At 37.6% G+C, this 13,411-nt stretch overlaps 1 protein-coding gene across 1 annotated transcript in view; it reads right to left on the bottom strand.

Annotated features, from left to right (window-relative positions):
* Nucleotides 1-13,411, bottom strand: part of ULK4 (unc-51 like kinase 4) — a 206,656-nt gene that overhangs the window by 110,954 nt on the left and 82,291 nt on the right. Inside the window, exons 26-31 of the mRNA XM_063129233.1 lie at nucleotides 10,840-10,891; nucleotides 10,654-10,748; nucleotides 7,216-7,267; nucleotides 6,981-7,122; nucleotides 5,016-5,108; nucleotides 336-384 (exon numbers count right to left, since the gene is read on the bottom strand). Coding sequence (XP_062985303.1) covers nucleotides 336-384; nucleotides 5,016-5,108; nucleotides 6,981-7,122; nucleotides 7,216-7,267; nucleotides 10,654-10,748; nucleotides 10,840-10,891 — 483 coding nt within the window. The remainder of the gene's footprint in view (nucleotides 1-335; nucleotides 385-5,015; nucleotides 5,109-6,980; nucleotides 7,123-7,215; nucleotides 7,268-10,653; nucleotides 10,749-10,839; nucleotides 10,892-13,411) is intronic.

Raw genomic sequence — 13,411 nt, 5'->3', positions numbered from 1 at the left:
GAGGGCGGGGATGTGTCAATCAAATACACCGTTCACTAATAGTCAACTCAACACTGGCCTTAATCCACACCACAGTTGATTAGAATCATGTCATGTGGGGAGTACCCCTTTGTTAATCAACTGTGGAGTTGACTGTTAACCCACATTGACTATTGTGTTGTCTGAACGCAGCCACTACCAAATTTCTAGTACAGAAAACAAAACAAATCTGATAAGATTGGCCTACCTTTTTGAGAAAATAACATGCCTGCCAAAGTAACATATAAGTGAGCAGAATATAATGAAATAATGTTTTAAAGTTACTTTAAAATCAAATTAGCAAAATATATTCTTACCAGAATGACTTGAAAAATAGTTGGAACAAGATGTATTTCTTCAATAAGGCTGTAAAAAAAAACATCAAGCCATTGAACATTAAGCAATATGACAACATCTTTGTTGTTAATGTCTGTGACCCAGAACTTCAGCACTTGCCTACCTCTTACTTTAAACAAGTTCTACTACAACTATTAATATATAAGCAATATAATACTGCTTTGGAAATTACTCCTTGCTCTACCTTACTGATGTGAAACAAGTGAGGAGAACAGTAAGTAAATTAATTTTTTTTTAAAAGACAGATATTAAAATACAGAAATATTATTAAGTCCATCAAACAGGCAACGTAGGAGGTAAAAGAATTTGAACTAATAGACAATGGGCATGCTAAATTTAAAGAACACTCTGAAGGAGCACTTTAAATTATGTTTCATTAAATATTTATTTATTTATTTATTTGTTACATTTTTATACCGCCCAATAGCTGAAGCTCTCTGGGCGGTTCACAAAAATTAAAACCATGAAGAACATAATAAAATAACCAACAATCTAAAAACACAAATACAAAATACAGTATAAAAAGCACAACCAGGATAAAACCACACAGCAGAAGTTGAAATAAGATTAAAATACAGAATTAAAACAGTAAAACTGTTAAAACTACTTTATCTTCTCTGCTTTAATATATTTAAGTATATTAGAATCACATCCTGTGTATCTGAGAAATGATTAACAAGCACATTTCAGATAAAGGCAATTTATGACAAAGCAGAAGTACAAAAGCCACTATAAAAACTATTTAAACATATGAATCTGATAAGGATATACGGATTGTATTAAATCTGTTCTGTTTCGTAAATTGTCAAATGTCTTTTGTTCTGTCATCCGCTCATTGATGTAACAAACATTTTTTTATCAGAATTTCGTTCTAGCGCTATTTCACATTAGCATTAATTCATATTAGTGAATGTGGATTAGTGCATTTGTGCAAATCCCCCCCAAAAGTGAAAAACAAGTCTGCAAGTCCAGGGAATCTTCATGACTCAGAAAAAGCCAGTCTTGTGGAATCCATAGGTTGGATTCAGAGAAATCTGAACTCATTTTAATCCATTGCGGATTTCTCCAGCATCCTTACAGCATGACCAATTGGCCTTTATCTTCTCCTATTGCTTCCTTCTTTCAAAGTGCTTCTCCCCCAGTACTTATTTTACTTTATTTGTCCCTAGTTTTCTGGCTCTGCCTGTGCTCTCATGAAATTCAAGAGAGACATTTTAGCTAAATTAAACTTCTTGTGAGCTAAATATATTCCTGAGTCAAGAGATACACACCAGGCTACAATTCAACATAGTCTGCCTTGAATGGTAATCTTCTTCATACTTTGCAGCATGGAGACAAATCATAATTCACAATCAAGGTGTGAATTTAGATCACAAGTATAAGTGAATTTTGAAGTGCAGTTGGAAGTTGAGTTCATACAACTTTTCCCCCCTAATGGGTAGATAACCTTGATTAATAAACGTTATGAACTTTTGCATATTATAATTACTCCTTCTAATAGCAAAATCAGGTGGTGAGTGCTGACAAATCAGCCAATCCCAGTTAATAACATAGCAGATCTGATTTGAACCATCTGAAGCTTCTGAACTATCTTCAAAGGTAGTCCCACATAAAATGCAATGCAGTGCAGTAATCCAACTGGGAGATTATCGTAGTGTGTTCTGGAATCCCAGAAGGCTAACTGACAATGTCCAGGTATGAAACAATTATGCCACTTAATGTATGTTTTCTCTACTGATAGTTCTCTTCCACCCCGCTTGTCTTTGATTTGCACCCATTATGTGAAATGGCGAGAGGTGGTGCTACTCACGGGCATGCCTTCTACAGCTTCTACTGCAGTGCCTGAATTTGGATCTGGAGCATGAGCAGGAGGCTGTCTACATGCAAGGAAAGCCCCACGGTGGGTGTGGATCTCTACCCAGTAGGTTAGACAATGCAAGCACCAGTTTGCAGCCACAGTGAGGCTTCCTGCAATGCTGCGTTTTGAAAAAATCAGGGATTTACCCTGAGTTTTTCAAAGGGAGCAACGTCATGGCACTTCTGCTGTGTAATGTTACTCTGCCGCCAATCCAGGACCTACCCGTGGGCGGAACCTGGTGGAAAGTGACCAGTGATTGTTCACCTTCCACCAGGAAGAGGGTGATGGCGGCTCCAGGACCCAGATGGCCACCCAGAACCCTTGCACTCACTCCATGGTGTCAGGATTACCTGGGGCTACTCCGAGAGAGGGAAAACGCAGGGTTGAGGAGGGAGGCAGCGCCAACCCAGCACTGTGAAGACAGCCCCCTGGAGACAAGACTATACTGAGAGTCAGAAGTACCCTCTGCATCACATCTCTAGCAGTATTAGGGTCTACATTTGCTATTGGGAAACTGCCAGTTGCCACTTTCCCCTCTCTTTTAGTGACTATATTTACAGCACTTCTCTGCTGTAACCCTGGAGAAGTGGAGTACATAAAATACCAAAACTCTTTGTCATTCAATGAAACTGAGTGGTAGTAAGTTCAGTAGAGGACGCATAGTTAATTTCTGTGGAAATCATTACCAGAATAGAGGGTCAAGAACACCAGCCTAGATGGATTTAGAGAGAAAAAAACCTGCACAAATTCATAAGAGCTAAACAGAACTTTCAAATGCAGCGACTGGGTACAGGGGAAAGGCACACTTGGTGGTGGCATTCTGACCATGGAATGCTGTCCCCGAGGGATGCTCATCTAGCACCTACCTTGCTGTCGTTTGGCACCAGGCAAACCTCTTTTCATTTTCCCACACTTTTTAGTCCTCTTTTGTACTGCTCAGTAGTACAATTGCTTTTCTACTCATTGTAGAAATTTAAAAAAAATATTGTGATGTTTTCTCCTTAAATAATTAATAAAATAATGAGCTACCTCTTATCACTATATGCTGGAGACCTACCACAGACCATCCCCAGCATGGCCTGTTTGGGAGATTCCTAAAGGAATCCATATGGCTCCGGCTGTAAGAGAATGATGGACTAGGTGGACTTTGGTATGATCCAAACAGTCCGTTCTTAGATTGAATTATTCCATACTGAAGGTTGTCCACAACTTTATTCACTTCAGCGGAGTGATGACTGTGTTTTAAATCACATCATAAAAACAGAATTAAGCCCACAACCTGTCTTTACAACACACACACACACCTCTGATAGCTTTTCCCCTCTCCTCTTCCTCTAGAACACAAATAATTTCTCCATTCTGCCACCAACCATTAACTTTATTTTTTACACTCCAAAAGAGATTCACTTGATTGGCTTGACAAACCTGTTTTAAGTACACTAATAACTACACCAATGAGCCAATTTTTCAGAGACAGTGGAACTGAGCAAAGAACAATTCTAGCAATTTCTATTTCCATGAGCCAAGTTTTAGGAGATACCACTGAGTAAAGAACAATTCTAGCAATGCTGATAGGAATAAATAACCAGTATATGAATTATTGTCACTCCCATTTCAGAAAGACAATATTTAGCATGGATGAGGCCATCACATGATGACCCAACAGAGAAACCTATTATACATACATACTGTGTAAAGCAAATTTGTCTGTCTGAGTAAGTGTGGAGGCAGATTTCTGTCTGAGGTGGCAAATTAATGAGCTGGGCTCCTCTGCTGAGGAAAACATTTCTAGCAATAGTAGAACCCCCTTGCCCAAGATACTACTCCATGGCCAAATGACGATTTGGATGTATTTATACTGGGGCATTGCGTTCGTATGATAGGGGGGAATTCAGAAAAAAGCTACACATTTAACTATAAAAACAAAAACAAATGTTGTGACACTGTAAGGATTAAAAGAGTTACTATAGCATAAAGGTTGTGGACTTGTCCAATTCCTAATGTATCTGATGAAGTGGACTTTAATCCATGAAGGTTTATGCCATAATACAACCACCCCCAACCCAGTGCCCTTCAGATGTTTTGGACTACAACTACAGCCAGCATGGCCAATGACAAGGGGTCATGGGAGTTGTAGTCCCTGGAAAGCACCAGGTTGAGGAAGGCTGCGATAATAAATCTGTTGGTCTTTTAAGTGCTACACAAGACTCTTTGTTATTTTTGCTGCAACAGACATGAATTAAGTAATGAATACTTAATTACCAATACTAAAAAATCATTTTAAAACAAATGTAGGGAATACATTATACTTCAAGGCAAAAAAAATGTAGTGAGTTTGAGAAAATATTTTTCTCTTTCCAAATCTAGATTTCTAATTCATATTAACAGTTTGAATTATGCTATCAGAAGAGGTCACTGAAGTAACCAACAGTGTAAATCTATACATATTTACTCAGAATTAAATCCTATTGTGTTCATCTATGCTCACTCACTAGTAAATGTGTTTAGAATTGAGCAAATAGTAGAAGGAGATCTTTTACAGCCAGAATACAAAGAACTGTACTACTAGGCCCAAGGAGCTTTAGACTGACTTTTCTCAAACAGCAGCCCCTTATTCTATAGGGCAAACTACTTTTGAAAATGAGCAGTTTGTGGGTGGCGTAATCAATTGTTCAAAGAGAAAAAAGTAAAATAAATCTATTAGACTAGGCTCAAGCCTGAAGTATAAGCATAAGCAGCTCTTTAGACTCATACCCATGTAGTGAATATATATTTATATTACCTTATAAAAGCAGGGCTGTACTCTGTAAGGGCAACTAGCAGCTTCAGTGCATAAGCTGGTACTGGGTCAGGTGCCATTAGAATTTGTTCAAATCTGGGACAAAAGGGGGGAAATGAAAGATGAATGTTGTTATTATTATCATTATTATTTATATAGCACCATCAATGTACATGGTGCTGTACATAGTAAAAGAATAAAACAGCAACTATTGAGCTTTAAAAGCAGTAATTGAATTTGTGATCCGCAAATGTTATGGTAGAGAATTCCAGGCAAAAGGGACAGCAATAGAAAATGGACGAAGCCAAGCAAAAGAAGTAGAGATCCTTGGGCGGGTAAGAAACATGCCATTCGATGAGCGAAGTGCACGAACGGGGCAATAATGTGAGATGAGAAAAGAAAGATAGGAAGGAGCTAGACTGTGACAAGCTTTGAAAGTCAACAGGCGAAGCTTATAACTATTTCAATCATGGTCTCCTGTGGGAAAAGATGTTAATATCTTATCTTGTGACAATCTTCCTTAAATCTGTACTTTGGCTTCCTGTCCATTCCCAGATCCATCAGAAACTCTTTGTCTTTTGATTTTCATTCCTTCAGCTCTACCACTCTCTATAAGTCTCCAGTTCCCTGGCTCAGCGACACACACCCAACATTAACTGAAACAAATTACTTTTTTTTTGCTCATCTGCAAGCCAGATCTTTGCTTATTCAACAAACCACAGTTTAAAAAAGCTATAGCTTATTATTACATCCATACATAGCTATTATGTTAAAAATAATTGGTCATTTTTTAAAGCTGGCATCTGGTCTGAATTTCATTACTTATCTATTTCTATCTAGAACAGACTAGAACTAAGCAAAAAAAAGTATTTGTAATTCTAACTTATTGATGAAGTGCTTTCAATCGTGTAGCCACATTTCTGATATCAAGTATCAGTTAAACTCCAGACTCCTGCATTAAAAACCCACCGTGAGTCTTCATGTGTAAAAATAATCTAAACTGCAGCAGTAATAGATGTGCATATGTTTGGTCACTTCAGATCTCAGCAAAACACCATTGAATTTTTCCTCATTGTAAATTGGAAGCAATCCCACTGAGTTCTATGGGACTTATTTAACAAGTAAATGTTCACAGAATTTGCAAGCTTGTCTAGGATGCTCCTTTATGGGTCATATTTTTTCAGAAAAGTGCTGACTAATAGTGTACCTGCAAATATGAAAGGAACCGATGATACACATGTACTTATACAGAAATGATCTGTACAGAGTGTTCTACACAGTTAAATGCCATGTATGTGGCCCAAAGTGGTTATCCTTCCCACTATCCATTTCTTGTTTCTAGCAATACAAATCTTCTGACTTTCATGTCGTGTCTTCGTTTCAGCTGAAGTTTCAACCACCCATGTGCTTTATTTTCAAACTTCTTTAACTACAATTTCAAACTATCATATGCTTTCCCTTCAATTTGAAGCAGACCACTTTTCTCCTTTGCTATTATTCCAATTGTTCCTCCCTCTATTAATATAATGGAATGCAACCAGGAGGCCTGATTTTCATTCATTTAAAAAAAAGTTAGTTATCAAACTGCTCTACAACGCTTTTCAGTCCAAGGCAGTGTGGATTGATTAGGAGCAGCCCACATATATAGCAGGAAAGGCAGAAGAATTTGGATAAAAATCACACCTGACGACTTATGGGAAACTTTGTTTCTCTTCAGAAGGAGCTAGGCAGATTGTAAAACTGTGATGCAAACTTGGGTGTCCTGCAGCTGTGTAATTTCTATGATACATATGGTGAAGGACTGTATAAAACTCTTATACTGGGACATCTGGTAGAGGAAAACGTGACACTAATCATTATGACTATTTTACTTCTGCCATTTAAATCCCACTGCATTTTAGAAATGTGCAGTCAAAATGGCTTGGTTATAGAATTAGTTTTGATTAGAAAAAACTGTTCTGTACTTACTGAGGCAGCAATGAATCCCTAACGAGACACAGAAGTTTGCTGTTTGAGTTAAGGTTCTCTCTCTCTTCAGTCATGACCTCGTGGCTCACAAGCAGTGATGTGGTTTCTGAGAGCAACCGCAAACTGAAGAGTCTCCATTCCACTAGAAAAAAAACCCAATGTGCTAAGAATGTTACTGCACTGATGTCTAATTAAAGCAAAATGGGTATTTTAGTTGATGTGGTCATATATTTACCATTTTGACTGGAGACCAAAGAAACTAAGGGTGGCAGGACGTAATCCATAACCTAAAGGAGAGCATGATAAAGATCTGGCTTAGATTATTCTGACATTTTTTTAAAAAAGAACTCCTGTATACTGCAGTCTATGTTTTCTTCCCAATTACAGCCCTTATTCCAAGAGTTGAGTATATTCATTCATCAATATAAAGAGAAACTGTAAATTTCTCAGGTAAATTGTTCCAGTATTATATATAAGAACATATTCTATTAAATCCTAACTGAATCCTATCCTATTCTGGGTTACCAACAATCCTTTTTATAAAGTAATTGGTATAGAATTTTAGGGAAGAAAAATAATACAAACAGTATCCATATTCCAACTATAATTTATTAAGGAAGATATTCACTTCAGTGGCACAGTGTTGGCTCATTTAATGTATAGAGGAAAGTTTTTGCATCATTCAGTAAAGCATTCAGCCTCACAAGTTTTGGAAATGAGTTAAAGTACTGAATTTTGTGTTCTTTCCCACAATGCTTCCATATTTCTTTGTGACCTCTACAGAGCATACTACCTCTTCAACAGAATGGGATTTATTTCAATTCATCATCGAAATTAATTGGCTATTGGACCAGGGAGAAGAAGGTCCAATAGCCAATTAATTTCCCCTCTCAAATCCCACATAGGTCATAAATCAATGGCTGAGGCACCACCCAACCATTGGCCAAGACGATCCATGGGTCCCCAGTAAATAATGTTTCCTTCTTATAGTTTGAGGATGCCCACCATGACCCTGCACCTATTTGAGGACTGCAGTGCAGACTGGTGTGCTGTCTAGCCTCCTTGTGGGGCAATTTGGCTTTTGGCTAAGAAAAGAACCAACAGCAGAGTTCAAGAAGGCTGAGCTTTTAGGAGCATGGACTCAACCATGACACAGCTCAGGATCCACTGGCTTTAGTAAGTGGCAGCTGGTGCCTATTGGGGCTGGTTGGACAGTGCAGGAAAACTAACTGTAGGCACAACCATATGTAGGCAGAGCCAAGATTCACAACAGGAAGAACCAATGGTAGGAAGAGTAACTTTAAGAGACAAGGAACTTAAGAATATGTGTGTAAAGCAGAGTGTTGAGGGGAGGGGGTCAGATCCATACAACAAGACACAAGCACTTATTCAGCCCCACATTTTTCTGCTCCATCAAAAGTCCATTGCACAGAAAAGACAGAAGCAAGTGGTGCAAGGCAGAGGGTTGAGGAGGCATCTGACGTATAAAACAACATAAAAGCATTTATTTGCATCCTCATTTTTCTGTTACAACAGCAACCCATTGCAAACAAAAGACTGCTTCTTTTCCACTGAAAATTATTCCCTTCCCACAACTGCTTTTCACTATAAGAAACAGATGACATGCTTTAAATACACGCATTTGCATGTAATGTGCATTTTGGCCCTTAGAGCTCAGCTTCTTGCTAAGTGTGTTAGCAGCAGGAATAGAACATCCTGATTCTATCCCTATACTATTTCACTGAAGTCAAACACTCAGTTACAAGCAAGGTGTGCGTCCAAAATACCTAAATACAAAAAAGGTTTAATTACAAAGGCAGAGCTACACAGTGCTGTGCATTTAAAGGGCAACAATGTAATTATTAAAATATCTCCTTACTGATGTTTGTCTGAGTAGTATTAAAATATTCTTAATTAATATGTAATTTGCCTTAATGTTGCACAAATCTCAATAGTGTTAACATTACACAAATCTCCTCAATCAACTTCAATTTGATTATACTGAATACTTACAAGTATATAAAAATGAAATGCTTGCAGATCAACTCAACAAACGGTAGTAGACATGAAGAGGCCATGATAGACCTGGTTCACGTGTAACATTAAGTCACCATGGGTTAATTAACCTGCAGGGGTTCACAGTGTGTGCTGGATGTCATTCTGAATATGCCAGCTACGGCAGGTGCACACTCTGGCTTGTCATGTCATGCGAACTCAGGCAGCGTGTGTTATGTAATGGTTAAACAACCCTCAGATAACCCTCCACCAACCCTGCAAATTATTGTCCACCATTTAGCTAGCTTTAAAAGCTATTTCACTTCATGAAAACAAACCCTTTTGACACTACCTAGCATAACCTCGGAGACTAATCTTAGATACATACTTCTAGTCAGGGAAAAAAATATTCTATTAAGAAGTTTTATATTAGAAGTATTGATCTGGAACATTGAACCTGTCTTACTTCAGTTTAGAAAAAAAAAAAGAAAAAAAAGTTCCTTTGGGTAATGAGGATTTATATTCATAAATTTCAAGCCATTTTCAGCCACCACCAATGAGACGACATCCCTTAACTGAATGTATTTCTAAAATGTTTTATAAGTATCTCGCAAGTGAAATATTATAATAGTTCACAATGCTGTTATGAAGTTATTATTATTATTATTATTTATTTATATAGCACCATCAATGTACATGGTGCTGTACAGATAACACAGTAAATAGCAAGACCCTGCCGCATAGGCTTACAATCTAATAAGTTGTAGTAAACAATAAAGAGGGAAGGAGAATGCAAACAGGCACAGGGAAGTGTAAACAGGCACCGGGTAGGGAGAAGCTAACAGTATAGAGTCAGAACAAACTTAATATTTGAAGGCTATAGGGAAAAGAAAAGTTTTTAGCTGAGTTTTAAAAGCAGTGATTGAGTTTGTAGTTCTCAAGTGTTCTGGAAGAGCGTTCCATGGAAGTACATTCCATGACACGGTTTATCTCTCCATGGAGTATTTAACGCATGAAGAGTCATGGTGCCCACTGGCACCACTTTGCATATCCAACTCCCACTCAAGGATTGTTGGGTTATGCAAATCCAGTGAGCATTGGTAATGTGAGTGTTAAACAACCCTCACAAATCCCATGCTCACTGGGTTTATATGACACAACCCCCTAGTGTGAGTATGGTGTCGACATGCACCCTACATGCGCCACGGCCTCACTGTGTGAACCTTGTGAGTGTGGAGTAAACAACCCCGCATAGCACTAGAACAGAGGTTATGCATCGGTTGTTAAATAAACCATGTTGTGGGCTGTCATGTTGTATGAATCAGCCCACTATGTAAAGTTCATATGATCTAGCAACTGTAGTGCCTGCACTGCCACAGCCTGAAGCTAAAAACATAAGAAGTTAAAAAAGAAAATAAGTGCTTCTTATCTATTGGCAACTAACTTTCAACCAAATGTTGAAAGTTAAGTGTTAGCTTTTTAAAATCTAATTGTGTAAAATTACAATTAAAACCCACCTTACTGAGGGGAAAATAGTTAAACACTTCCCTTTTTACTACTGACAGTTAATTTGTAAAGCCATGACCCTAATAACTGCTGATGATCTGGCAGTATTCCATTTATTAGTGAGAGTACAGCCAGTAAGCGTGCAGCTGTTTCATGTTCTGCCAGGACTTACTGTTGAGTGGTAAAGCATCAACAAGACTGGATGTTGTATTATTGCTTCAAATATTGATAAAGCAGTCTTAACCAGTTCTTCTGAAGCTGTTTGACCTGTAGCGGGAAAAACATAATGTATTTATTTTGCATCAGAGGAAAAGTGATTTTATATAAAGAGTGTGACAATTTTCATGAATTCACTTACCTATTGCTCCATCTAAGTTAGTTTCTCCGGAATCTATTAATTTGACAAAATTCTAGAGTGGAAATGCACAAATCAAAATAAAGTTAGCATATTTATTCGAAAGATCTGCTCCTTAGTTAAATAAAAATTATAGAGAATAATGTCTACATTGCAGTGACAGTATTTTAAAAGTTAACGATTTTATGACATGATGGCAGCAGAAAACCTCCACATAAGGAACATAAATTTAGCTTCTTTAAGACATTACCACATTGACTGTACTGTCCCTAGCTTGCTGTGTCTGAGGAAGCAACTGATTCCTCTTAATGGGACTTACTCTCAAGTAAGGGTGTAGATGACTGCAGCCTTAGAGTTTCAAATTCAACTATTTCATAACACAATTTGAAGTTCAGCCAAGTTTCAGCATGATCAAAACTACTGTGTGCTGGACAACATTAGCATAACCAAGAAAGATAATTTTCAGTTTAAAAATCCGAAGTTATTAACAAGTAATACCATTAGATAGACATTAAATAGACGGAAGTAGGTCATTAGACAGGATTTTCAAAAGTGATTTTGAACTTCAGGATACAGCTATGTTAAAATTCAGATGACCATAACACTTCTAGAAAGCACTCCTTGTTATTTATCCCATCTTTTTGGTCCCCTCACATAATACAGTCTATGGATGCACCTACATTTGGAAGTAAGTACAGAAATTATACCCTCCTACATTTTAAGGATAACCTAAATAAATCATCCTTCTGAGGAACGGCAAAAATGAAATATTAATGCTCAGGGATAAGTAAATACTTCACTATTATTCCCATTGCTCTTGTGCCACTTAATTTATTTCCATTTTTCTGTTTCAATTTTATGCATGGAAGACATTTTATAGGGATGCAAAAGATATGTCATTGATGCTTACATGCCTGAGAAACAATAACTCTAGCAGAATTTAAATATATATTTCTTATATTTTATCAGATCGTACAGATGGGCTACCTTTTTTGCATTTTGACTTGCACAGAAAAACAATCTGGTTTTTCCCCCCCAATCCTGGCATGTTGATAATAAATAAAGAGTGATTTGATCATTTATTATATTTATATTCTGCCTCTCTTTTTCAACTGAAAAACTCCCAGTGGCTTTCAAAAGAAATATAAAATACAACTGGGATCAAAACAGGTTAATGGAAAGGGCTCCCCCTCCTACCCTTACCACATGGCAGGCCACTGATGGCACTGACTAAAGGGATACCATGAGCACATGCAAAAAGGCACAGAAGCTCACTGTACAAAAGGAGTCTGATGCAAAAATTGTGAGGGAGAAACAATCCTTTCCTCCTGGTTTGGATCTGATCTGGGTGGCAAGTGCTTCTGGGGAGGATTTGTGCTTTGCTAAGGCCAAGATAGTAGAGCGGCTTAGCATCAAAATTATTCACATTGTGATACAAGTGTGAAATTTCGTATGGTGGTATTTACGACCATGTACATTAAAATTAGATATGGAGCTCCATCCAACGAGCATTTTATTGCACGCTCGTTACTGGGCACTCACGGATTTTTCGCAGGTCCCTCACATGACGTCGTCTGCCTCTCTTGTGCCTTCTGGCCTTCCTTGCGCCACAAGAAAAAGCACAGAAAGTCCGAAATATTTTTTTAAATGGAAGTCGCTGATCTCTTCTGCTGTGTGCAGGAGAAGCAGCATGATTAGAATGCCCCACTGAATGGGCATTGTGCTTGTTGTTTACTTCCTGTTTTAAAACAGGAAGTAACTGAGCAACGAAACCAGGAGCAAAGAAGCGACGGTAGGGAGCGTGTTTTCCCAGGTGTGATGGAACTCACAGAGGCAACTCAGGAAATCATCGTAACGGCCGCCATCTTGGAAAATGGCTCCCAAAATCCAGTTTTTGCACAATAATTCCAATATTTGTATTCTCACAGAAAAGATGTCTTATAACAAAATTAAATAGCATAAAATGTTCTACAAAAACCTCATTAACCATTTTTTCATAGGAGCAACCCTCATCAAGATGTAAAGGTTTTATTCCTACCCATTTGTCTGAGAAGTCAACAAGATGCACTATCTGACCTCCATTTCAATCTTGCACTTTGTGTTGCAACCCTGAAACGTTCAGAGGTCATAATTTACACTTTTTCCAACAAGAATATGTACTGAGGCATCAATTAGTGGAGGGGGGAAGTTTGTGAAAATATCACGGAATTTCCATAAGAAGTTGATTTTCTGAATCAGGGTTTCAAATCATTATAGAAATCTGTTTACTGCATAGCAAATGTATTAAATTATCTTGTAACATACACAAAAATTACATTTAACCATTTATTGTTGGTGTTTTTAAATAGTAGAGCTTAAAAACTTTTTTTTATTGAATTTAGTTTTTATCATTTAGTCTCAACCACATTCTCTATCACACTGACACATCACAGTACAAGGTAGTCCAGCACTACTGCATTTGAACTGCTGCTCAGACTGTAAACAACTTTATTGAAACATGTTTATATGCCACCTTTTACTATGTAAACTCTTTCAAGAACATTTTGTTGAAAAGGAGTATATAAAATATTCTAAA

Source organism: Elgaria multicarinata, chromosome 1 (genome assembly GCF_023053635.1).
Source record: "Elgaria multicarinata webbii isolate HBS135686 ecotype San Diego chromosome 1, rElgMul1.1.pri, whole genome shotgun sequence".
NCBI lineage: Eukaryota > Metazoa > Chordata > Lepidosauria > Squamata > Anguidae > Elgaria > Elgaria multicarinata.
The sequence above is the reverse complement of the archived record's forward strand: the minus strand, read 5'-3'. Positions and strand labels throughout refer to the sequence as shown.